This window comes from Odontesthes bonariensis, chromosome 7 (assembly GCF_027942865.1).
Source record: "Odontesthes bonariensis isolate fOdoBon6 chromosome 7, fOdoBon6.hap1, whole genome shotgun sequence".
In the NCBI taxonomy this organism is placed as follows: Eukaryota; Metazoa; Chordata; class Actinopteri; order Atheriniformes; family Atherinopsidae; genus Odontesthes; species Odontesthes bonariensis.
In genome coordinates, this window is record NC_134512.1 from 30,505,189 (window position 1) to 30,529,929 (window position 24,741).

General features: G+C 38.7%; 1 protein-coding gene across 2 annotated transcripts in view; it reads right to left on the minus strand.

Moving 5' to 3' along the window:
• The window catches only part of LOC142384784 (solute carrier family 23 member 2), a 53,859-nt gene extending 39,035 nt beyond the window's left edge, over window positions 1-14,824 (minus strand). The window contains exons 1-3 of one of the 2 annotated variants that reach the window (XM_075471090.1): window positions 14,693-14,824; window positions 8,861-9,010; window positions 1,051-1,208 (exon numbers count right to left, since the gene is read on the minus strand). In XM_075471090.1, coding sequence (XP_075327205.1) covers window positions 1,051-1,208; window positions 8,861-9,010; window positions 14,693-14,746 — 362 coding nt within the window. In that variant the 5' untranslated portion in view covers window positions 14,747-14,824. The remainder of the gene's footprint in view (window positions 1-1,050; window positions 1,209-8,860; window positions 9,011-14,692) is intronic. The other variant, XM_075471091.1, reaches the window with a different exon arrangement.
• Between the last annotated feature and the right edge of the window lie 9,917 nt (window positions 14,825-24,741).

Genomic DNA, 24,741 nt, shown 5'->3' on the forward strand with positions numbered 1-24,741 from the left:
TTTTTGCTTAAGCTCTTTAAAACATACAAGGATTCATACTCTCACTGTAGCTTTGCATTAAAAAAATGTGAACTGTGCCTGTACACGTACACTGTGATATTTTCTGTGCCTTTGTTGCATTGTAACACACATGCACATCTTTGTGTACTTTTGTCTGAATGTGATTGAGCTGTTAGTCTTATGAACACAAATCACTGCACACAATTATTCGAAACTGTGCATTAAAAATAAAGATTAACCTACTCAACATTCAATGTCATTCAATCATTTGTTTTCTTGGATCTTGTTTTTGACCTCGAAAGCTTTTTCCAAAAAATTTTAGGTCGAGACCTCAAACAAAAGCTTTTGCTATTTGTACAGTGCAGACAAGTGTACACGTTGTGTACTGTTTGCTGCACAGTTTCCCACAGAGGTATGAAATAAAAAAAATTAAAAAAAAGATAAAGATCACTGCATCGATCTCCAGACAGAGATTAACGTAATCAAACAGCTACCTGGATTTCACATCAGTACAACAGGAGTGATGGCACAAATGTGAGCCCTCTATAGCAGAGCTCATAAATTATTCTGAAAAGGAAAGTCTTCCCCTAACTTTTGACATTTAAGCTCACTCACAGAGGACCCCTACAATACACTGCATGTGGGAGGAAGGAGATTTACAACTAAATAATCTTCAGTAAATTTAACTTTAAATGCTTCCTCTATACGAGCAACCACTCAGTGAAAAGGTGAAAAGGCTGGTATAGAGGTCGAGCATAGAGGAAACACTGAAGTGGGAAATTCCCTCAGTTTGTATCTGCTGTTCATGTAAAAAAAAAAAAAAAGTGATAAATGTCATACCAGAAACATAAACACACACAGTGACAAATACCATTCCACAGTGGATGGCAGTACCCACGAAGTTAGAAGTGTCAACTACCTGAGAAGTTAAAACATGCATGAAAATTATTGCCAGTCTGTCTTTGTGAGCGTGTTTGTGGGTAAACTCTGTGTGTACAGGTCACCGGAAAGCCAGTTCACTGACGCTGTGAGTCATCAAAGGTGTGTTACCTGATTCCGACAGCTGTCTGCAGCAGTGTGCATAACCCTGACACAAAGAATATGGTGGAAATAAGCTGACTTTTGGCAACGTTGTTGTCCTTTATGCATAGAGGCTCGGCAAGGATCAGTGGGATTGCAATGATGCCACCGAATGCAAGGATGTAATGCTGTGGACAGAAGACAAAAACAAGGAATCTGAATAGGGCGAAAAACATTACCTTTAAACTGAAATGACTGCAGTGACTTTAATTATTCTAAGCCTTATTTTTTGTAATATTCATATTTATTATTATTGCTTTCCAAAAACATTTTTCGTTTAAACCTTTCATCGTAAAGTTTCCCTATTCCTTACGTAAAGCATAAATTTCCCTTTGCAGGAAAACATACAGAATGGTAGTTCAAAGAGTTCAATGGAAATCTGGCCTTCTGTCTTTTTTTACTGGCTACACTTTTTATTGAAATTATTGAAGTTAAAATTAAATGTTTTTTTTTTAACATATTAACAGCTCCTGAGACTCTTGAAAGTTGGGAAACTGTGTAAAATGAAAATTTTGAAAATAGGATGCAATGGTTTGCAAATCTCATTAACCGGCATTGTTTTAACCTTGTAGCACCCACAGTTGCAGATATGCAACTGCCAATAAACCAAAAATATTAATTTATTCCCACCCATTTTTACATAAAATGTAAAAAAATATTACACATAAATGTAAATAATGTATGTAAATTTAAAATCTAATGTAATGTAAATAAAAATATAAATAAAAATGTGTAAATAAATAAAAAGCTTGTTGCATATCTGCAACTGTGGGTGCTACAAGGTTAACAATAGAACATAAAAAGCCAATCAAATGTTTAAAGTGGGACAATCTAATAGTTTGGAAAATGTATTAGCTCAAATCTCAATAAAGTTGGGATGGGGGCAAAAAAAAGCTGGAAAAGTAAGTGGTACTAAAAAGAAACAGCTGGAGGAACATATTGCACCAGCTTAATCGATAGCAAGTCAGTCACATGACTAAAAAGAGCAGCTCAGATAAGTCTCCCAAAAGTAAGGAAGAACAAAGGTTTAACAATCTGCAATAAACTAAAATTAAATTCCTGGTTTTCAGTTGGTCATTGTCTAACTTTTTCTTGTAGTATCTTTTTATGCTTGAGTTATTTCAACCTGAGATTTTCAGTTGTTTATTAATACGTCTTAAAGATCATCTGCCGGCTACGCTTCCCTCTTCTCCGTCCTGTATTTGGTTCTGCTTCCTCCTCTAATCCTGACAGTGCAAGGGGTAAAGCCTGAAATCAACACTGGATGTCTGTGACTGACTATCAAAACTGTTTCAACTGACATTGCACGAATGGATTTTATGTATCATTCTCATGCAGTGCCTAAGATCTCTCAAGTTTTAGGAGAAACTAACAGTACTGAGAAAAAGAATAATAACTAAATTAGGACCCCAATTCCAAAGAGGCCGGGAGAGTGTAAAATGTTAAAAAATATAAAAAAACATAAAAACGGGATGCAATGATCTGCAATTTTAATTTACAACAGAACATAGAAAACATATCAGTGTTGAAAGTGAGACATTTCACTATTTAAAGAAAAATGTAAGCTTTGCTTAAATGTGATGCCAGCAACATGTCCAGGGTCACCAGGGTCAGGGTACCACTGAAAAGCAGCTGTTATTTTTCTAACAACATCTGTAATCATCTGGGAACTGAGGAGACCATACTTTGGACCTTAGAGAGGAATCGTCCCATTCTCATATAGGATTTTAGCTGCTCAGCAGACCTGGCTCATCTTTGTGTTTCATGATGCACCAAATGTTTTCAGCTGGTGAAAGATCTGGACTGTAGGCAGGCCAGTCATATTCAGGATTCATGAAGAAGGTGGACCCAAATGCAGATAGCAGACAGGAGCAAGGTGAAATTCAATCACTAATAGCACTTTAACAAGAATAAAGCAAAAGGCGCTGCCGAGATAGGATAAGGATTAAAATAAATGGAAATCACTGACTGGCTAGCTGGCTGGCTCACTGACTGTAATAAAAAAACTGTATATACTGTACCTTTCAACATTGATGGTGCCTTTCTAGATTTGCAAGTTGACAGTTCCATAAGCACTGATACACCCCCTACTTTGAGAGACGGGTGCTGAGTGCTGAGATTTCCAAAAATAATATTTCCATTCTTCTGACCACAGAACTGTTTTTCACTTTGCCTCAGACCATTTTAAATGCGCTTTGGTCCAGAGAAGACAGCAGCGTTCCTGGCTCATATTCAAATAGGACTTCTTTGCATGATAGCGCTTTAACTTGTTTTGGGGGATGTCACACTGGACAGTGATCACAGGCAATGATTTCTGTAAGTGATATTGAGCCAGTGAGGGGATTTCCAGCAAGAATTTTATTTTTAATGATGTACCCACTGAGGGCCAAAATATCACAAAGACATCCAATATTGATTTTCAACAGTGTCCATTGCACACAGATATGTGTCCTGATTCTCTAAACCTTTTGATGACGTTAAGTACAGTAGATGATGAAATATAAAATCCAAAGGCTTTTTAATTTTATGATGAGGAACAATATTCAGACATTGCTCCACTATTGGGTGAAGCAGTTTTTTGCATATTGCCTAACCTCTGGAAATCACCTGGTTTGTTGTAACGTGTTCCTTCTTTTTTTTGTTTTTTTCAGTACCACTTACTTTAACAACCTTTTGTTGCTTCAGTTACACCTGTCATTGGTATCATATTCAGGGAGAGGCAATATTTTTTATGAAATGTCTCACTTTAAACATTTGATATGCTTGTACTTTATGCCGTCCTTGATTCATTTAGTCCTTGACAGACATAAAATGTGTCTTAGAAGGACCCCAAAGCTCCGATTCAATGAAATCTTTAGCTAAAAAAAATTGTTTTTTTCAAAGATCTCCACCAGATTTGTGCTGCAATATTTCCAATGAGCCAACATTTATGCTTAATCTTTGATGTTTTCACTACTATAAATCTAGCTAGCATGTGAACATTCTGGGGATTTGAAATTAAAGCCAGCCTTTTTAACTTTTAACTGCCACCTCACTTGACACTTGGAGTTTTATTGTTCGTACACAGGCTTCAGTAAGTCAAGGGAGTCTGCTGGCAGAAAATGCAAAAGAAAAACATGAAAAAATGGTGCAGCGGGTGTTGCATGACTCCTTCCTTTCAGAGATAAGAGATCATATTTCACTCATTCCACTCTCTTAAGAATGACAGGACCAGGCAGTCAATAGCATGTTCTGATAACATCTTGTTCTGGAATTCTCATTAAATTCATACTTAAGGAAAATCTCTTTCCTGACATGCACTCTCCTACCACTGATGTTGTGCAACAGCTATGCCTTGGTGCAGCAACAACAAAAGGTACAACATTTAACACGCTGTTTTTGCAGCAGTAATTAAGCACACAAGCACTGTGATAGGGAAACCTATACACAAAAGGGCTAGGTGCAAATACCACCTTTACCTCTCTCTTAGCTTCCCTAACTTTACTCCAGTCCAAACATCCAGGCCACACATTTTGATTTTGATACATTTTTTCCCCGGTCAGATTTTCTGTCCTGTTCTCGGCTTATGCATTTCACCTTCCTCAGTGCCAGTATTTGGCTGTCTTAATGTATTTTTACATAATCATATTTCCTCAATCATGTTGTTTGTTTTTTGGCATTCTTCCTCAAGCACCTGAAACCTATTTCTCAGTTCCACACAGAACATTTATCATTTTTAGATCTCTTTTTCCATCTTTTTGGCATTCTCCTCAACAAACATTTTTTTACAAACTAGAGGCAAACATATTGTTTGTCTGTTGCTGAAATTTTACTCTACACCACATCATCTAACAGAAACTAATCTTAATTAGATAAACTCATTTTAAATCACTACGAGGAATGGACTATTGGTCGTTGTGAAGCATGCTTTTTTTTGGCATTCTTCCTCAAGCACCTGAAACCTATTTCTCAGTTCCACACAAAAATTTCCTCAATTTTAGATCTCTTTTTCCATCTTTTTGGCATTCTCTTCAACTTCAGCTTGATTGTACATTTCACAAACATTTTCACAAACTACAGACAAATATATTGTTTGTCTGTTGTTGGAATTTTACTCTGAACCTCACCATTTTACAGAAACTAATCTTAATTAGGTAAATTAATTTTAAATCACTATGAGGAATGGACTATTGGTCATTGTGAAGCATTCTAAAGGTGTCATGTTGGACACTGAGTAATTATGATGGTAATTCTGCTTATTTTAGGCATTTTTTACAAATCAAGGAATTTCTATCTGTTGCAGTTTGATAAAAAAGGCGTCAAATTCCTTCCTCTACATCAGAGGTCTTCAACAGGGGGTCCGCGACCCCCAGGGGTTTCGCGGAGGTACTGCAGGGGGGTCGCAAAATCTTTGGTTGATTAGACGATTTTTAATTTTTTAATTTTTAATTTTTTTCAAACAGTTTTTTCTCACAAATTGTGTGCAAACGTGTGCTATCCACAGATGGTTTGAGGATTCATTGTCCCATCTACATGCATGTTTAAAGTTAAAATCTGTGGATTATTTGAATAGCTCAGTGTTGTATGCAAGATGTTTGTTTATAAAAGGCAGTGGCACGGCCACCCTGTACCTTGCACATGTTTAAAATAAAAACATGAATATATTAACCTGTGTATTATTTGTATAGCTTAGTATTGATTGTACAATAACAGAGTAGCTATATTTACACACGGTACTAGGCCCCGTTAAATATAAAACACAATTGTATGCCATATAAATAGTAGGGGGGTCCCTGCTCCAACTCTCCATCAGTTTGGGGGTCCCTGGCCTGAAAAACGTTGAAGACCCCTGCTCTACATCCCATAGCAATAAAGTCCATATTTTACTGCACGTGCAGCAACAAATCACATTATGTGATGCATAACAGTATAACACTTAAATGGGGAACTCTGCATTGATCAGCATTGAATACTTTATTTTTCTAAATCACACAGTGAGTACCTTTTCCTTGTACTTACCTAACACTTTAAAAATCAGAAGTTGCTGCCTAATTTGGTCATACTTTTTTTTTTTTACTTAACAAAGGACCTTAACATTTGACTATATCTATCACTGCTTGTCTCTTTACTGTGGTTCAACCAAAGGCCTCCATTTTGCTGTGCTTTCCTTGTAATCAATCTTACTGCATGATTCAAATGTCATAGTTTCTTACCGTTGAAATTTAACTCATGACCCTCTGGTTCTTTCATGTAATGGGGCATTACTATTTATCGTGCCATTTTCAGTGTACCTTAACCCTTTCCTTCTATATCAGATGTCTCTTTGAGATTTGGAAGTGTGAGTACATTAAACCTGACATCCAACAATGTCAGGTTTAATCTCATTCTCACACTAACCCTGAATATCAGATATACAAGAACTTTGAAGCAAGTTCTGTTCTACATTATGAGATTTGGTACATGTTCAGCTGGACTTCACATCAAACCTTGCTAGATTTGATTTGATAATGAAATAGATGGGAGTTACCATAAAAAAAATCAAAGTGCTGTGATGTTTTGTAAGCCTGAACAATAAACCTTTGGACTTAGAAAATTGATTGTTAAATAAATAAATAATTAAACATTTTAATAGGAGCGTGTCGAATCAGTTTCATTCTTCCACAGAAGCAGTCTTGCAATTGCAGGAGGCCCACTCCAGTTTCAGGAAAAACCTGAATCCAGCTCACGTGACTTAACACACATTTACCGATCTGCTCAGTACACAGACATGCTGGAGCCTTTATTCTCTCACTTTTAGAGCCAGTGGGAGGGCCTTGGAAAAATCTGTTTTCTGATTTCTTACATTCACAAAACAGGAAGAAGCCTCTGGGTGTATCATACACCAACATGAATATATTTTATTGCTGTTTAAGAGAAAAATGCAAAGTTTTCAGTATTTTTTTTAAGTATTTTTTCCTTAAAAGCTAATAGAATTTTGGTAAATTACACTGCATATGCATTATATTACTGTTCTAGATTTTTAAAGTCATTTGGACATTTTCTTTAACTTTTATGCACAATTAATCATGTACCATAATTATCAAGTGACAGTCACTTTGTTTTTCCAATTTATGTTTATGCATTTAACAGACGCCTCATCCAAAGCGATTTACAAATGAGGATATAACATTACAGCTAACATCAAAGCTAACAATAAGCTATAAAGAAGGAAAACCACGAGTCAGGCTCTGTCAGAGGTGACGGGGTGACAGTGTAGACATAGAGTGCAGGCATAGAGGGACGTACAGAAAGAGAAAGTGCAGACGAGGGGGTGGGGAAGTTCAGGGTAAGTGCTAGGGTAGGAAATGCTCTCTGAAGAGCTGGGTCTTCTAGAGTTTCTTGTAGATAGATGTTCTTGCAGTGCTCGGTAGGTCATTCCACCATCGTGGACAACACAAGAAAAGAGTCTGGATTGTCTTGAGCGTGGTGTAGGCATGTTATTTATCCCAGCCAAGATTTGTTTCTGTAAGTAATGAATGGGACTCATGTTTGGATTGTAAGTGGGTTCCACTTTGGCCTAATGTTAATTGTCGAAATTGGTTATATTTGTAATCATTGCTTCTGAATGGGCATGGTGCCCCAAAATGAGCACCTCATTTGCGGTTCATTTGCTTCAACCACATTAGCGAATCTTTGGGGGCTCACTAAGAATCCTAGCTCAATCTGTAATGAGAAATGTGTGCATGGGCTGAAAATTGGTGACACAAATTAGGCTTGTTGGGTCTTAACAGATTAATTTAGAAGCACATGCAGTTACAAGCACTGTACAAGCCCTTAGCTGCATCCAACCCACAAAGGCAATTAGCATTGGGCTAATATAGAATGTGTGGAAAATCTCATATTGGGTTTATTTGTCACTCCTTTTATTACCCATATAGGCCCCACATACATAGTGTAGCATTTGTAAAGTTAATGTTTCCATGCTCATGTTATTTAGTTATTTGGTGTTTCAGTCATGTTGGGACAGCAAAACCAGAACTATATAGGTAGCTGTTGTTGCTTGTTCTTGGGTATAGTTTGTAAGATGATGACTTGCTGCATATTGTATACACATAAAAATGTTTTTTGCTATGGCATAAGAGCTCTTAACAGTGTTTCCCTCCTCGGTAAAGGCAGGTAAATGTTATATTGCTTGTCCAGAGTGATCTTTGACCCTGCTTATAGACCCCCTCATATCTTGTGTTAGCCGAAGCTAACAGCATGTAATGTTGACTGGAATGACTTTGAAAAATCTTTAGACATTAGTACCAACATGCTGATACTTTTGTTTCATTATATTGGTCTCCTTCAGTTTCACTATTCTTTCATCTCCAGTGGTAGAGGACCACTGTTTTCAGCAAACATTTTACACATGGACACAATTCCCCGGCACCTTCCAGTTGGATAGGAACATCGAACTGCAGACAAAATTAGCAATTAGCTGGCTGATAATTAAATATCTAGCAGGAAAGTTGATAAGCCAAGGGAGTTATTTGGGTCCATTCAAGGACTGCAAATGTTGTACCTCTTTCCACCTGATGAATGTAAGCAATGACTACCAACTGCTAATCTTACCTTGTCGCTGCTTGAGGTTTAAATTGGCAATTAGTTGTTTTGTCTATGCAACTTTATAGTACACATACAAATATAGCATACTCAGCAGCGATGATGCTAACCAAAGCTGATAGGTAAAAGTAAACTAAAGGAGAATATTTTATCATGGTCTAGATAGATACTGCCTGTTTTAAGACATAGGGCCAAATAAGTCACAAGATTAATTTACCTGGAAGCCAAGCAGAATACAGAGGTACCACGGTGGCCTGTCATTAAGGGAGTAAACCAAATCTGCACCTTTGTCCCCGGTCTCCTCCAGAGCCTCCTCATTGTGTGCCTCCACAATTTCAACACTCAAGTGTGGCTGTTCATCACTGCCCTTGGAGACAAGCACAAGAGAGGTGAATAAATCATCAATCCAGAAGATTCATTTTTCCAAAGCAAACAAGATCAATATTTGCTAAAATATTTTTTTGCTTTCCAAAATTGTTTGGACACCAACTCAAAGTTCAGAACTGTCTAACAAGAAGATGCTTATGTTAAACCAGTCTCCCAGTGTAGGGAGTGTTTATTTTTCTTTGAATTCAAAATTGTGGATAGGAAAGCTTTCCATCCCACCAATTTTACACATTTCTGTTGATTTGCAGGTGTTGCATTTTGCTTCTTCCACAGTAAAAAAAAGTTATAAAGAGCTTATTGTGTTGTTTTGCAGCCACAGGATCTGGGCACCTCGCAGTCGATGAGTCAAACAGGAACTCCTCTGTATACCAAAGTATTCTAAAGTCAAATGTGAAGCCATCTGTCTGACAGAAAAGCTTGGCTTAAATTAAATCATTCAAGAGGATGATGATTCCAAACACAACAGCAAATCTACAACAGAACTGCTAAAAAAAAAGAAGAATCAAGGTGTTTCATGGTCCAGTCAAAGTCCAGACCTCAACCTGATTAAATGCTGTGGTGGGAACTTAGGAGAGCTGGAACAACTTTATAGAGAAGATTGGGCCAAAATTCCTCAATGATGTGAGACTGATGACATCATACAGAAAATTATTACTCGAAGTTATTGCTGCAAAAACTGGTTCTACAAGCACATCATGGGATGTACTTTCACATGCTTGTGAATGTTTTTTTTTAGTTTTTGCTGAATTATTAATCAATAAATCAATTGTTTTATATGCTATATATTGTCGTTCATCTGAAGACCAGATGCTTTTTTGTATGATTTTTTTTTTTTAAAGTCCTCAAAAGTGAAACCTTAGAAATCAAAGAGCGCCTAGTTTCTTTTCACATGACTTTATAAAATTACATTAACAACATGTTAGGGAATGGCCCGTTTGACTCACAAGCTGCCTTCAAATGCAAAGAGGTCAACTCCCTCTTATCACAGTCCATGGGGACACATCTCTTTCCAAAGGGTTTGGACAAACTCTCTTGAGGATGTGTCTCTTTGAAGTGAACAAATAAAAGGATGACAGCAGTGTTTGAAATGTGACAGAGGTGTTGGTGGGAGTTTTTAAAATCTTTCACAGATTGGACAGTACTGACATATGAGAAGTCAACACAAAGACAAAGTGACCAAGGCTGTTAAGTTGAATAAATGAGTAAGATTAAAAACTGTTATTTTTTTACATTTCTGTTGTCAGGGTTTGTCTCGTTTTCTTTAGTGTGAGGGAGCTCATAACATTGGCTGATCTCCTGGGAATACCAGCTAGAGCAACATGTTTAAGAAGAATGCTTCCTTTTAGAATATATTTTTAAGATACTTTAGAAATGCATTACAGGAAGGGTAAAAAGAATGTAAAAAAAAAGTCCTAAAAGCATTGTATTGTGCAGTAACTCTAACTCTTTGAACTTTTAAGAGAGCTGCATCGGAAAATCAAAACACGAGGTTAAAAAATGAATGTACTGTGCCTGATATGTACTGCACAGAAGATGAGCTGCCAGAAAGGGACATCAGATACATTACATTTCTTTGGGAGAGGAAGCCATAGAGAATAAAAGGCCTGAAGATCTGAGGACAGAAATGTGTCCATATCAGTGAAGTTGAGCTTAACACACCTCCTCTGTTTAATTAGTGTCAGGAATCCACAACACCTGCTCATAACCAATGAAGAAATTATTAAAGAAGAAGAATGATTGGTTGTTTTTTGCTCTGTGCACTGCAAATGCCATTTTTGGTTTTCAAGTCTCTGTTTACATCTTAACAGTAAATGCACTATATCACTATACTAATGAGAACTATGATTATTACTGTTCTACAGGAACTTGCAATGGCTTGATGTGCTTATATATACACATACATATATATCTATATATGTTAATGATAAGTAGTAATTCTATAATTTTTAAGATCCACTTCTCATCTAGTGACAGTCACGCAACCTTTTCTTTTATCTTGTCTATCTTGCTGCTTGTGTACAGGTAGTTCATGTAACATGTGTCCCCCTTTTTGTGGTTAACTCTTACACATACCATTTGCTAAGTTGGTAACTAAGTTGGTAACTAGTGGACAGACTTCAGTAATATTCATTGAACAGAGTAAGTGGATGACCTGATGGAACAGAAAAATTTAAAGTATTTTTTTTAATTTACCCTATTGACGTAAAACAGTCAAGTTATTTTTTGTAGTGAATAACATCGTGAAAGTCAATGAAATCTTCCGTGAACCTGTTTGCAATGTTCTCCACCAGAGATTGTGAAACAAGTTAATCTGTTTCACGGGCATGTACACGGACGTGGAAACAGTGAAAGGGAAAGCAGATGATGACAATAACAATGTTTTATTTTTGAAGGCCTTAATCTTGTTTAAACACAAGGTTACTTTCAATGCTGCTTTTGAAGTCAAGAAACTAAATTTTAGACCACTTATCTTTTGTTTTCTAAGTCAACAGTTTCAGTAATAAATTACAGGCTCCAGGCGATTGCAACAACTTTCTCTGAAAGTATTGCATAATGCATATTTCAGGCAACATCTCCAGGGTGAGAATGGAAACCACTTTGCACTCTACATAAAAGACGGCACTTTATTTTGTGAATCTTATCGTTGCCAAATGACTGAGACAGACCGCAGAACTGTGGACACATATGCTCGACATCATATTACAAGATCCCAGCAGGCACTGGCTTTGGAGATTGCATGAGTGTTTGCCTCTATCTAGTGGCTATCTGCCTTCACTGCAGCCAAGAGAGAAAGCAAAAAGTCTATCATCTCTGTGAACTGTGGGAGTTTTAAGATCTTGCCTTTTATTTGGACTCAATTTGTTTTCTTTTCTTTTCTTAATTATGGATAGTGTGCTCCCAACATTGGATCACAAAGATAATTATTTCCAAAAATCTCAGAGACAAACCATGAACACTTATGTTCTGTCACATCTTTACTGTGTGCCAGCTTCTGACCGACCTGGCCAACACATCGTTTGATAGCAAAACATTTTTAAATAAAAAATCCACTGAATATGGGTTTTGTCACCCTATTTAAAATACTTGTACTGTAAGTTAAAGATGGATGGACGGAAAACAGATAATGTGAGGCTAATCATCACTAAATCTGGCCTGCATGATTGTTCTGTGCACGGCATCATGTGCTGAGCTGTTTGCTTTCTGCTTTACAGCATCACCATATGAATGGGTAAGTTTGGCGTGAGAAGACAATCTAGTTCCATTCAATGTTGTTTAAGAGGCGTCTCTCGTCAGCCCACAGAAGAGAAACGTAGAGCCAGTTACTAGCAAGTACTGGGTTATTGTTCGCAGATGATCGATGAACCACTTCACCTCCCTAGTTTGCAGAGCTTCCAGGATATCAATGAATGATGAAGCGTTTGAAAAGAAAACACTCTGCATATTTGCAGTAGAAGTTACGTGAAGAAAGTGTGCTGTATACTTAACAAGTTCACTGAACCTGAACACTCAGCTGTGCCACTGATGTTGCTCAAGCTTCTCTTCTAGCCTGAACATGATCGCTGGAGTGGTTGGTATGACGTACGTATCCAGTGTATAACAACAGAGGTGCTTGTGCCATATGTTTTTATTTTTGAATAAAATTTAAACCAGCCTGACACCTGTTTTTAGGAGCAAATGGAATTGTGCTGGAGATCAGCAGGTGGCTGACTGAGCTTTCTAATTTGCACACAAACAAGTACGTGCCATATTTCCCTAACATTAGCTATTATCAACTTCAAGATATCTTCTTGCATCACTTCAGTTCAGCAACACACAGGCTAAACTCCAAAAACAAACCTTACATCTTTTTTAAGGTTGTACCTTACATTAACAGCATCATCAGGTTCAAGGGTCAGAGTTTACATACCATGACAATGTTCCTGAGACTGAAGGTAAGCAATTTCATTTAAATGTGAAGCCAGCCATTGTTTTGGGAGTTTAGACCCTATCATTTCTTGATATCTGAAACCATAAATGGACTGGCACGACCTGACTTCCCTAGACTGGCAAACAAAAGCTTTCTTGTTTAAATTGCCAAAAAAAAAAAGCTCAGGGTCAATTTACAGCATACTGAACAAGAGAAGAGGCTTTGCGTGTCATTGCTAAACTGATTTATATTCATCAACCTTATATCTTAAGTTAATAAAAGAGATTTTTTTTTCTCCAGAATTGTTTAGTCCAATTGTTACAGAGTTAAACTTCTATTTTTCTCACAGTTTGAATTGGTTATAATCTGGGATTTACAGATTGTGTTTTGGTTTTTTTTTTAGCTCCAATCTTACTTAAGAAAATAATACCTGCTTGAAATGACATTTTATTGTGAATTTCTTCGACAGAAAAAAAATATATATTCAAGGAAAACACTGTAGTTTTAAAACACACTAGTTAATGCCTGAATATGCAGTACAACTCTGGATTTTAATCTGGATGCTTCTGTCCCAACTTAGTTTAAACAGATGCCGACAGTTGAGAAAAAGTTTACTTATTTTCAGATGTAGGTCATTCACAACATGCTGGGAAAAAAAAAAAAGAAAGGGCTTGTTATTAAAAAAAAAACGTTTTTGCGAAATATGTTGACTAAGGAATTATGAAAACTTAATCTAAATGCAAAAGAAATGAATGAAATCTGTAATCACTAATTCAACATCTCTGTATTTACTACAGAAAGTTTTCTGGGCCTCTCTATCCAAGTGTGAAGTGCGATACAATACAGGACTAAGAATGATAAATGAGCCCTCATGCCTTCACATGTACATATGATGAAAGACTGACCTGCTCACCCATCTGCAGTTTGTTTTATGTTCCCAGTTTTTTAAAAATTTTCAAAGTTAGTTAACGCAGGGAGAAAAACACAACCATGGAGGCAGCTGTGAACACTTGCAAACCCCATGCAGTCCAGTATTTTTACCACACGCGCGCACACACACACACAAACACACACACACACACACACACACACACACACACACACACACACACAGGACACTTCAAATGACATCACACTGACTTAAATTGATTTCCTGAAGACTAGCTCTTACTTTTAACCATAACTTCTACTTGCTAAACCTCTAACCATTATCATAATTTCAACCTGACCCTGACACATGACTTCCCCCCCCTGAATGTGTTGATTGATGTTATTAGGACTGCCTTTTGTTACCATGATGGAGACAAGTTTCCTGTAATGTGACTGTGTAAAACAGCTGCAAGTCCACACACACACATACACTCCACCGGCCTGCTCTGACGTATTTATTCAGATTCGGTTTAGAAGTTGAGGTTTTGTAGTCGAGAGCTTTTGTAAGTCTCTAAGTTACAATCAACAGAAATCTTCGCCATGCATTCTGAAGCCACGCAATCGATTACACCGAAATAACTCGTGGTTTGTAGAACACATGCACACTTTGGTCACTTCACATTCCATAGTGGCTTACATTTAGTTCCTACTGCTGTACTCTAAAGAGCTCAAACTGCACTGTACTCACTTATCCCACTTTCCACTTGTAAACCATTTAAAAAAATCCAGATTACTCATTTTTATCTATGTGCCACTTACATTTATTTACCCTGAACCTGACTGAAAAATTCACTTAAAACTTAGACTTAGAAGGACTTCACTTACTGAAAATGCAGGATTGAATCCAAGCTCTATCTTCTCCTCTGTAGTGAGATGCATTCTGGTAAATGAGGCAAGGTGGTGTATAGTTGCTCCAGTGGCCCGCTCACAAATACAGAGATGCACACAGTGGGAGTAAGACTGACTGACCGCAGATGTAAGAGGGACCCGTGAACAAACCGCCTCACATCACCAGGGAAACGTAGTAGCCCAGCTGAAAAGAGAGTGGCTCAGTTATTTTCTAATCTCCTCTCCCACTCTGAAACGTCTCTGCCGTGCTCGTAAGAAAATGCAAGCTTTAGTTACTCTGACTTGCAGTCATGTGTCTACTGATGTGTGACGATGGATCTAACAAGGATAGAAGCACGTTTGTCACATGAATTTGTCATACTCAATCATTCTTATCATAAATTTGGAGTTAAGAACATTCTACAGTAAGTGATATTTTAAGACACAGGTTGTTTATTCTCCTGCACTCTTTTGAACAGCAGACATCAAGTTACCGCTTGTCAAATTATGATACTTAATATTTGTGTAAAATGAGACCGGGATTAATATCTGTTGCACTTCTTACTATTACGAACAGATAATTGTGTTTCACTGACTCACATTAACTCAAATTAACCATCTCTTCCTTCAGGACTAAAGACTTCCGTCATGCTGAATTCAGCTCCCAACCTCGTCACCTTTCATAAAACTCAGTTTCTTAACGTCAATAACTTTTTCAACTTTCTATCACCTTGGATTTTTCATTATCATTCCTTGTGGCTTATATATTTATTTCTTCATTTGTTATCTGTTTATTTGTTAAATGTGAACATATGTTTTTTTCTGGTTTCGTTCTGTTTGATAAGAATGAATTTACTTGACCAGCCTTCAGGATGTGAATCCAAGTCTGCTTGTTATACGCAACAAAAACTGTGGTTGCATGGAATTCACTTGATGTTCCAAGTTTGTTTTGATGAGAACCATAACTGCTACACTATTAATGTTTACTTTTTTCCAATGAAGGGTGCTCGAAATGTGTTACTGCACAAACTGCAGATTGATGATTACAGTGCAAGGTAGAAAGTGGAAAAAGCCCTCAAACAGCAATTTGTCCAGTTTGTGAAGTTAACACTAGATGATTCAGGATAGTATTTTCTCTTTTGCTACCCATACAGTTGTGAGGTGTAACACCGCTGTCTTCAAAACTGATCTCTGTGTGAGCCCTGCAAATATGCATCCATAAGAATTTGTTGTGATGTTGAAGAGGCCACAAAAGACGCCATCAAAAGCGTACAAAACTCTCTGGGGCTGGAAACCAAAGTCTTTCGTATCTTCAAAGCACTAGATGCTGACCTTACCTTAACAGACCTCAGTGCAGCTATTTAAAGTGATAGTCCGGAGTAGATTCGACCTGGGGTCATTTGAACCGTGACATCCAGCCAAGTAGCCCACCCGAAGTTTTTTCGATATTGGCTGAACATCAGCTGAGTTACTGAGTTATCCCGAATAGCTTCGTACAAGGGTTAATGGAACCTGGTCCGTATCTCCAAATTTACCACACTAAAATCACATGCCATGACACCAAACTTCTACAGTAGTACAAATATGGTCTGTACTCACAAAGCGATGAGTATGAGATGAGCGATGAGATGTCTGGGATCCCCCCTCAAGGGATGGATCACAGACATCCCAAAAATCTGTGGGTGGGATGGAGGGGCTCGAAGCAGAAGGCGGTCCAGCGGGCGGCCAGACCTCCGGAGACGCGGCTGCAGGAGCCAATCCGGCATGCGGCCAGAGCCCCGGCCTCAGAAGCGGCAGCAGGAGGCGGTGGTCTGGTGGGCGGCCCGACTTCCTGTGACGTGGCGGCCGGAGACTGTCCGGCGGGCGGCCGGACATCCGATGACGTGGCAGGAGGCAAAATGGGTTTTCTTATCTGAGTATGTTACACTTGACAAAAAAAACAGCTGTGCTGTGCTAAAGCAAATGTTTGTTTGGCACTTTCTAAGCAATTCATACGAGAGAGCTTTTGTTTTGCCAGATGAGGGAAAGTCAGATCATGTCCGTCATTTTAGGGTTTCAGGTTTCAAGAGAGGATAAAATGTAGGTTGTGGGTGGTCGGTGGTGTAGTGGTTGTGCAGGCACCCCATTGTATAGAGCAGGGGTCTTCAACGTTTTACAGGCCAGGGACCCCCAAACTGATGGAGTGTTGGAGCAGGGACCCCCCTACTATTTATATGGCATACAATTGTGTTTTATATTTAACGGGGCCTAGTGCCGTGTATAAACATAGGTCCTCTGTTATTGTACATTCAATACTAAGCTATTCAAATAATACACAGGTTGATATATTCATGTTTTTATTTTAAACATGTGCAAGGTACAGGGTGGCCGTGCCACTGCCTTTTATAAACAAACATCTTGCATACAACACTGAGCTATTCAAATACTCCAGGGGGTTAACCCCCTGGAGTCTAAGGCCTTTTCAGAGACTTTGAGGCAGTTGTCACCACCTTGACATTTTCAAGTATTTCAACTAACTGTAAACATCTATGCAAAAGTGACACATATGGTTGTATTCGGAAAAGCCTAACAAAAAACAATATGAGAGTGAAGTGAATGTAATACAAACAAGTTTTATTTAAATTGAGGGGAAACACAACTGTACAAAAAAACAAGTTTTAGAGGTCTTCAAACAGTGCAAGAAAACACACTATAAATATATCTAGCCAAGACTTTTGAAGGTTGAACCTTGTAAACAAAAGTGTTGGCTGCATAAAAGTAAAAAGTGCAGTCAGAAATGTTTTTTTGTTTTCACACAAACTGTAAAAAAGTAATTCTGACTCCAGGCATTGTCTCTGAGAGTTGAATACAAATTAGATGGGTGTGTAACACCCCTGATTCCCCCCCACCCCCCTGTCACTCTCCATGTGATAATTGTCTGTCACTGGCAGGACATTGCTGCCTTCCCCCACATGCTGGCTGAATCATAGACATAATATAGGTAGACGCCCCATTGACTGCTTCAGCCCGTTGCCGTGACGTAAAACGTCGCCGCCATATTGCTTGGGGGCTCATTTGGACCAGAGGTCTGTCAAACAAGCGCAAGTTACCGGGAGCATCGTTTTTTCTGGATAAAAATCACGATTGTCTTACATTTTGCAACCGATTTTACTGAGTCGTTTTTACATTCAAGGGTGTATGATCTACGCGGAGTATCCCCCAAAAGATTTGTCTCAATGTTTGAATCTTTGAATCTCGCCAATTAGGCTCTAACCTCCATAGTAGACACATGTGCATATGTCTATAATAATCGCTGATAGACGCTCACTTTTCGTGTACTCCCACAGCTCGTGCACAAATCTAGACTATCAAAATGGTGCTTCTTTAGCTACTACGTATTGACCATCATTAAGAGAAATAGCCTACAAATCAAATAGTGAGACACTGGCAGTCAGTCTGTTTTTTATAGTTGCGTTTCAAATATGTGCATTGAGAAACCACCTTGAACAGTGCAATTGACAATAAACAGTAATTTGACAAACCAACATTACAAAAAAAGATAATGGTGAACAAACATCAAAACAGCTGCAGCTTTCTATATTTCTATAGCAGTAAAGTATGCATATCTCAAAATATTTAAATAGTCTAATATAAATACCATAATATATATTATAATATAATGACTCAGTATTATGTGTGATGGAATAACATATGTATATATATATATATATATATATATATATATACATACAATCATGCTCATAAGATTTTCACATCTAAGCAACAGTGCAATTGACAATAAAAATTAATTTCCCAAACAAAAACTTCTGATACAGAAGACAAATGTAAACAAACATCAAAACACCTGCTGCTTTTATAAATAAATACCATAATATTTCAATAGTTTAATTCTAATACACATATAGTAATATAAAATATAATATAATAATAATACATACATACATAATAATATGTATGTATATATTTGTATATATAAGCTTGTGTCTAGGCTTGTATCTTGGAGCTAGAACCCTTTAAAAAGTATAGTTTTGCTAAGCCTTTTTCGGCTGTTGCCACTCTGTAATTCCAGTGTACTGAGTTTGGCTATGTGGTGCAGCCTGAGTTTGTGAAATGTGGACACAATGACAACAGTGAAAAGTGGTGGTTGTCTATACCAAACTGTGTGTCCTGAATGTGCTCCTTGAGCAGAAACACATCATCTGAGCCAATTTCAACCCGGACAAACTGCTCTTTTACCGACACACTGACAGCTTGCCTCGATACAGACCGGCGATCTTGACGCAACTTACTCCCTAGCAAGATGGCGGCGACATTTAACGCGACCCAGAGGCGAAAGGGGCGTCTACCTATAATATGTCTATGGGCTGAATGGGGCGTGTTCTCACCTGTGAATAGCCACTCAATCACCTGGTACTTTACATGTGAATAGCGATAGGTGTGGCCTAGGAGGCTGCTGCAGTCTGAGACTACAGAAAATCCAAAGATTTCTGTTCACTCTCTTTAAAAAGGGCCACCTATATAATTTATTTTAATATATATATATTTGAAAACTAGAAGTTTCAAGGTTTTTAATGGTGTCACTTATATGTTTCAATGACAAAAACTCACAGAGTTACAGATGTGTTTTTGGAGATGTGTAAAAAAATCCCGCCGGCGGGTTTTAGACTCCAGAGTGTTTGCATGTAGATGGGACAATGAATCCTCAAACCATCTGTGGATGGCACATGTTTGCACACAATTTGTGAGAAAAAACTGTTTGAAAAAAAAAAAAAAAAAAAAAAAAAAAAAAAATTTAAATGTTTATTTTTAAAAAAAAAATCTTCTAATTAACCAAAGATTTCGCGACCCCCCTGCAGTCTGCAGTACCTCCGCGGACCCCCTGGGGGTCGCGGACCCCTGTTGAAGACCTCTGGTATAGAGGCTACAGTCCTTGCTCCAGTTGGCCCCAGTTTGAGTCCTGCATCGGATGGCCCCTTGCTTCCTGTCTCTCTTCAATTGTCCTGTCCATTAAAGGCATAAAAATCCCCCAAAATATACTTAAACAAAAGAAAACAAAGGTTGGCTCCACAGTTACATGAAACATACCTTTAGTCACAGGAACATTGTCATGTACACTGACACTGACCCTTGACCTACATGTTTCAGTTTCTGGTTTAGCGGATGCGTTCCAGAACTTTACAGAATTTACAGGCTCTATTCATGGTTAATACTGGTGAATGCTTTTAGATCAGTTGTAAGGCATTAACAAGTTGAAGTTATTTATTTGCTCTACTCATAAAACCCAGGTTCCAAAAAGTTGAGCCTCTGTGTATAAACTAAGTAAAAACATAAACCAATATTTCTTTCACAAATGAATATAATGAAATACAACATACAAAAAAAAAGAAGAACCAGGACTGTTGAGCAGCTACAATTTTATATTAGACAAGATACATCCATCCATCCATCCATTATCTGCCGCTTGTCCGGGGATCGCGTTGCGGGGGCAGCAGCTTGAGCAGAGAAACCCAGACGTCCCTGTCCCCGGCCACTTCCTCCAGCTCTTCTGGGGGGACCCCGAGGCGTTCCCAGGCCAGCCGAGAAACATAGTCTCTCCAACGTGTCCTGGGTCTTCCCCGGGGCCTCTTCCCAGTGGGACGGGCCTGGAACACCTCACTAGGGAGGCGTCCAGGAGGCGCCTGGACGCCTCCTGAAGGCGCCCCTCCCGGATGACCGAGCTTTTCACCCTATCTCTAAGGGAGAGCCCAGACACCCTGTGGAGGAAACTCATTTCGGCCGCTTGTATTCGCGATCTCGTTCTTTCGGTCACTACCCACAGCTCGTGACCATAGGTGAGGGTAGGAACATAGATTGACCGGTAAATCGAGAGCTTCGCCTTCTGGCTCAGCTCCTTCTTCACCACGACGGGCCGGTGCAGAGCCCGCATCACTGCAGACGCCGCACCGATCCGTCTGTCAATCTCCTGCTCCCTTCGTCCCTCACTCGTGAACAAGACCCCGAGATACTTGAACTCCTCCACTTGGGGAAGGATCTCATTCCCGACCCGGAGAGGGCATTCCACCCTTTTCCGGCCGAGGACCATAGTCTCAGATTTGGAGGTGCTGATTCTCATTAGACAAGAATGGGGCAATATTCCTCTGCCAGAGGTTTTCTCATCTGGTCTCCTCAGTTCCTAGACATGTATTGATTGTTGTTAAAAGAAGAGGGGATGCTACACAGTGATAAACATGATCGTGTTCCAAATTTTTAGAGATGTGTTGCTGGTATCAAATTCAAAATGAGCTAATATTTTCCACGAAATAGTAAAATGTTTCTTTTTTTCAGAATTGGGGATATATCTGCCTCTAGTGTTTCTTCACTGCAAATCTACAAGATTTATGAGAAGTGATTATAATAGCCTTTCATCAGCGCAACAATTCTTGAGGTTTTTGTGTATTGAGGATTTTCAGTTGATGTGTTTATTAATTCAGAAAAAAATCCTCTAGTGTTTTGGGCTTGGAGGTAGCAAGTTGGCCATAGGTAGCAAGACGGGTTCGGAGTATTATTTTTATTGTCTTTTTTATTTTTACCTTTTATGCTTCACATGTTCTTATATTTCATTTCTATGAAAAGTTAAAATACAATCTGACTGACTTATTGATTGATTTATATAAATAAATAATTCTGTTGTCTGTTTTGGACAGCAACTCTAGTACACACAGTACCCTCAGAAGGACTTTAATGTTGTTCCTTAAATTAATTAATCATTAAAGCAATACTATGTAACATCTCTACCTTAAAATAACAGCTTTAAAAAAATTGTGCGGCTAGAATGAGTTTTAATATTACGATTGGCCTGCCTCCTATGCCCTTCGGGGGTCTGAGTTGGAAAAACTGCGCTATGTAACTTTGCTGGACCGGCCCGGTAGCGGCCCGGGAGCTGAGCGGAAGTACTTCGACTTGCTTTCTGGCACACCTACCGCAAAAACAAATAGACCCCTCTCACGCTCCCAGGTATAAGGCTAAGCTAGCGCAACATTGTCAGTACGATCATCATGGTAGAGGCACCGAAGAAACAGAAGAAGACGTTGACTGATGAAGCAAGGAAGAGAAAGAGAGAGGCCGACGATGTCTCTGGACATCTGACATGCTGCAAAGAATTACCTCCAAGCCTGTAGGGGGAGCTCCATAATGGGCTTTTTGAGAAGTTACATAGTAGTGCTGGGCGGTATACCGGTTCACACCGAATACCGGTTTATAATTTCATTATGATATGAATTTTTAATATACCGCCATACCGGTGTATTTGATTACACAACGGGGGGAACGCTGCGTCGCGCGACATTGTTTGAGACGGGACCCTTTTCAGTGTTGCGCTTCTAGACACGCATGTTTACTGTCTATTTTTAACGCTATTTAAAAAATACTCGTATTCGTTAAGGTGCATTTCATTTCCCTGCTCTCCCTCCGTCTCTGTCAGTCATGCGTCTCTCTCACATAGCCTACTCACTCACACACACACACACACACACACAGCCTCTCCCCTCCGTGCACACCGCGTGTGTCTCCATCAGCAAGATCATGCCTTGAAGCTTGCTAGCTTCAGCGTCGCGTTAGATTAGCTCAACCGAAAGAAGACGGCTGGCGAAATTCACAAAAGGTTGGTATCACATGCAACTTTATAAAAATCACACATTAAAAAGTCCTAGAAAAATATTTTATATTTTTAATACAATGTTGTCCCGTCCCGACCCGACCCATAGCAAACAAGCGATTACGCCTTCTTTATAAAGTTAACTAGTCGCAAGTTTGCGGTAAAAAAAAAAATGTAGTTGGGTTGTCGAGGTCAAAACACTAGCAGCTGTGAATCAAATAAAGTAGGTTTTTTAAACTCTTACACTGAATGAGTATTGAAAAATGTTTTCCGCGATTGAAAAAGAGACGTGCGTGTTGAGGATGAGGACCAGCCTGAACCAGAGGTATCAGTCTGAAACAGCTGAACAGTCCGACCAGTGTAATTAGCTATGCTTTAATTTGTTTACAATTAAGATGTGAAAATTAATACAATAAAGTTCTGTGTGACCAATTATTGACGAAGGAATTATTTTGAAGAATTTTTATTTTAATTTTTAATTCTGTTCTCAATCTGTAGAAAATGCTGTGAACACCTAATTATGCATGAAAAAAAAATACCGTGATATGTATTTTTGGTCATACCGCCCAGCACTATTACATAGTATTGCTTTAAGTTGAATTAAACTTAACTAGTTTGACCTGACCTTTAAAAAGTATGAAATCTTCTGTCACCTACTGGGGTGCACAAAAAATATATAAAATTTGTGTTCATAAACACCAAAACAAATGTTCTTTTTTTATAACTATTTCAGTTATTTCAATGAAACCAGTCTGCCATAATGCGCACACTCACACTTCAAACAGCACACTGAGTCCAGTATAATGTTCAAATAGAATTCTGCATGTAGACTGGCAATTGAGCTATCTTAAAGCCTCCACTCCACAATTTCAATTATGACATACAAAAGTAGATTTAACCAACACCTTCTGTATTTTAAACATTTTGAAACCTAAAACAGAAGGTCAATGTCTACAATCTTTGAAATTTGTCTATGTTTGAGATGTTGCTTGACTCGTAAGTGCATAGACTTCCTTTTCCTGACATCAAGCATGCTCAAAAACTGGACTGGACACAATCAATTCCCCTGGTATCATGGCATATTTGGGATACTCACCATGACAGGCGGATTCATTGAGAAAAGTTTTTGCTCGGCTAGCAAATGCTCAGGTGGAAGAATGTTGGTGTACTTTGCTTGAACTAAATTGCACAAATGATAGATTAAATTAAAAGTTTCATGCATTTTTATCAGTTATGAAACATTTGGCGGGTATGATCACAATGGAGAGTTGTAAGACAGATGCTCAAAATGCATATCGGATTTATTTAGCTTGTCTTTGTCATATTTTCTCTTCACAGTACTGGTGCTTTGTTCAATCGGCCACAAGGAGGGGAAAGGAAATCTGCTTTGTCTTAGTATTTCATATTACTGTTTGCTGTGGACACTTCATATCCAGGTCAAAGCATGCATCATCTTATCATTTCAGCACAAGACTTAAACCATAAAGTGATGCCGATCACAGATTCAGCATTAGAGTATGGTGGGGGGAAAACGCTCCTGTTTCTTTTTCACTGTGTGAGGTGTGTATATATAGTGGACCAGAGGAATGAGGTAAACCTCTCAACGAGTGTTGGTCTTTCTTAAATAAGTGATGAAAGTGTCAGAGATGAAAGTCTGGCCAAGACATTAGTGTTTTTCTTTTGCTCTTTCCTTGTTTTAAAAGAGAAATATCCGACCTTAGTCTGACGACAGTGTTGACGATGATTAAAACTTGACAGGTATGGTATTGTTTAAAGCACTTTTACACAACACAGCAATTATTAACAGTTTATGCAGGAAAGCAGTATGGTGGTGGTGGTTAGCACTGTCGCCTCACAGCTAGAGGGTTCCAGGTTCAACTCCCAGCTGGGGCCTTTCTGTGTGGTGTTTGCATGTTCTCCCCACGTATGCGTGGGTTCTCTCCTGGTACTCCGGCTTCTTCCCACTGTCCAAAAACATGCATGTCAGGTTAATTGGTGTCTCTAAAATTGTGTCTAGGAGTGAGTGTGTGTGTGTGTTTGTGTCCGTGTGTCCCTGTGATGGACTGGCAACCTGTCCAGGGCTCTTGCCCAATAACCGCTGGGATAAGCTCCAGCCCCCCCGTGGGCCGACAGTTGGATTAAGCAGGTATAGAAAATGGATGGATGGATGGATTTAAGTAGTTAATTAATTTAAAACTTTTGTAGAATTTTACTAAATGAACCACACTCCTTTAAAGCAGTCAGTCAAAAAAAAAGTGATAATGTAACTGAAAAAAGGTAAACACAGAAAAGCTACTGTCTCTGTGAGAGTATGTGACATGGAGGGGCCCCTTGTACGCAGAGAGAAGTGTTGGCTCTCAGGCAGTGTTAATTTTGTCAACTAGGACGATGACGAAAATATTTCGTTAACGCC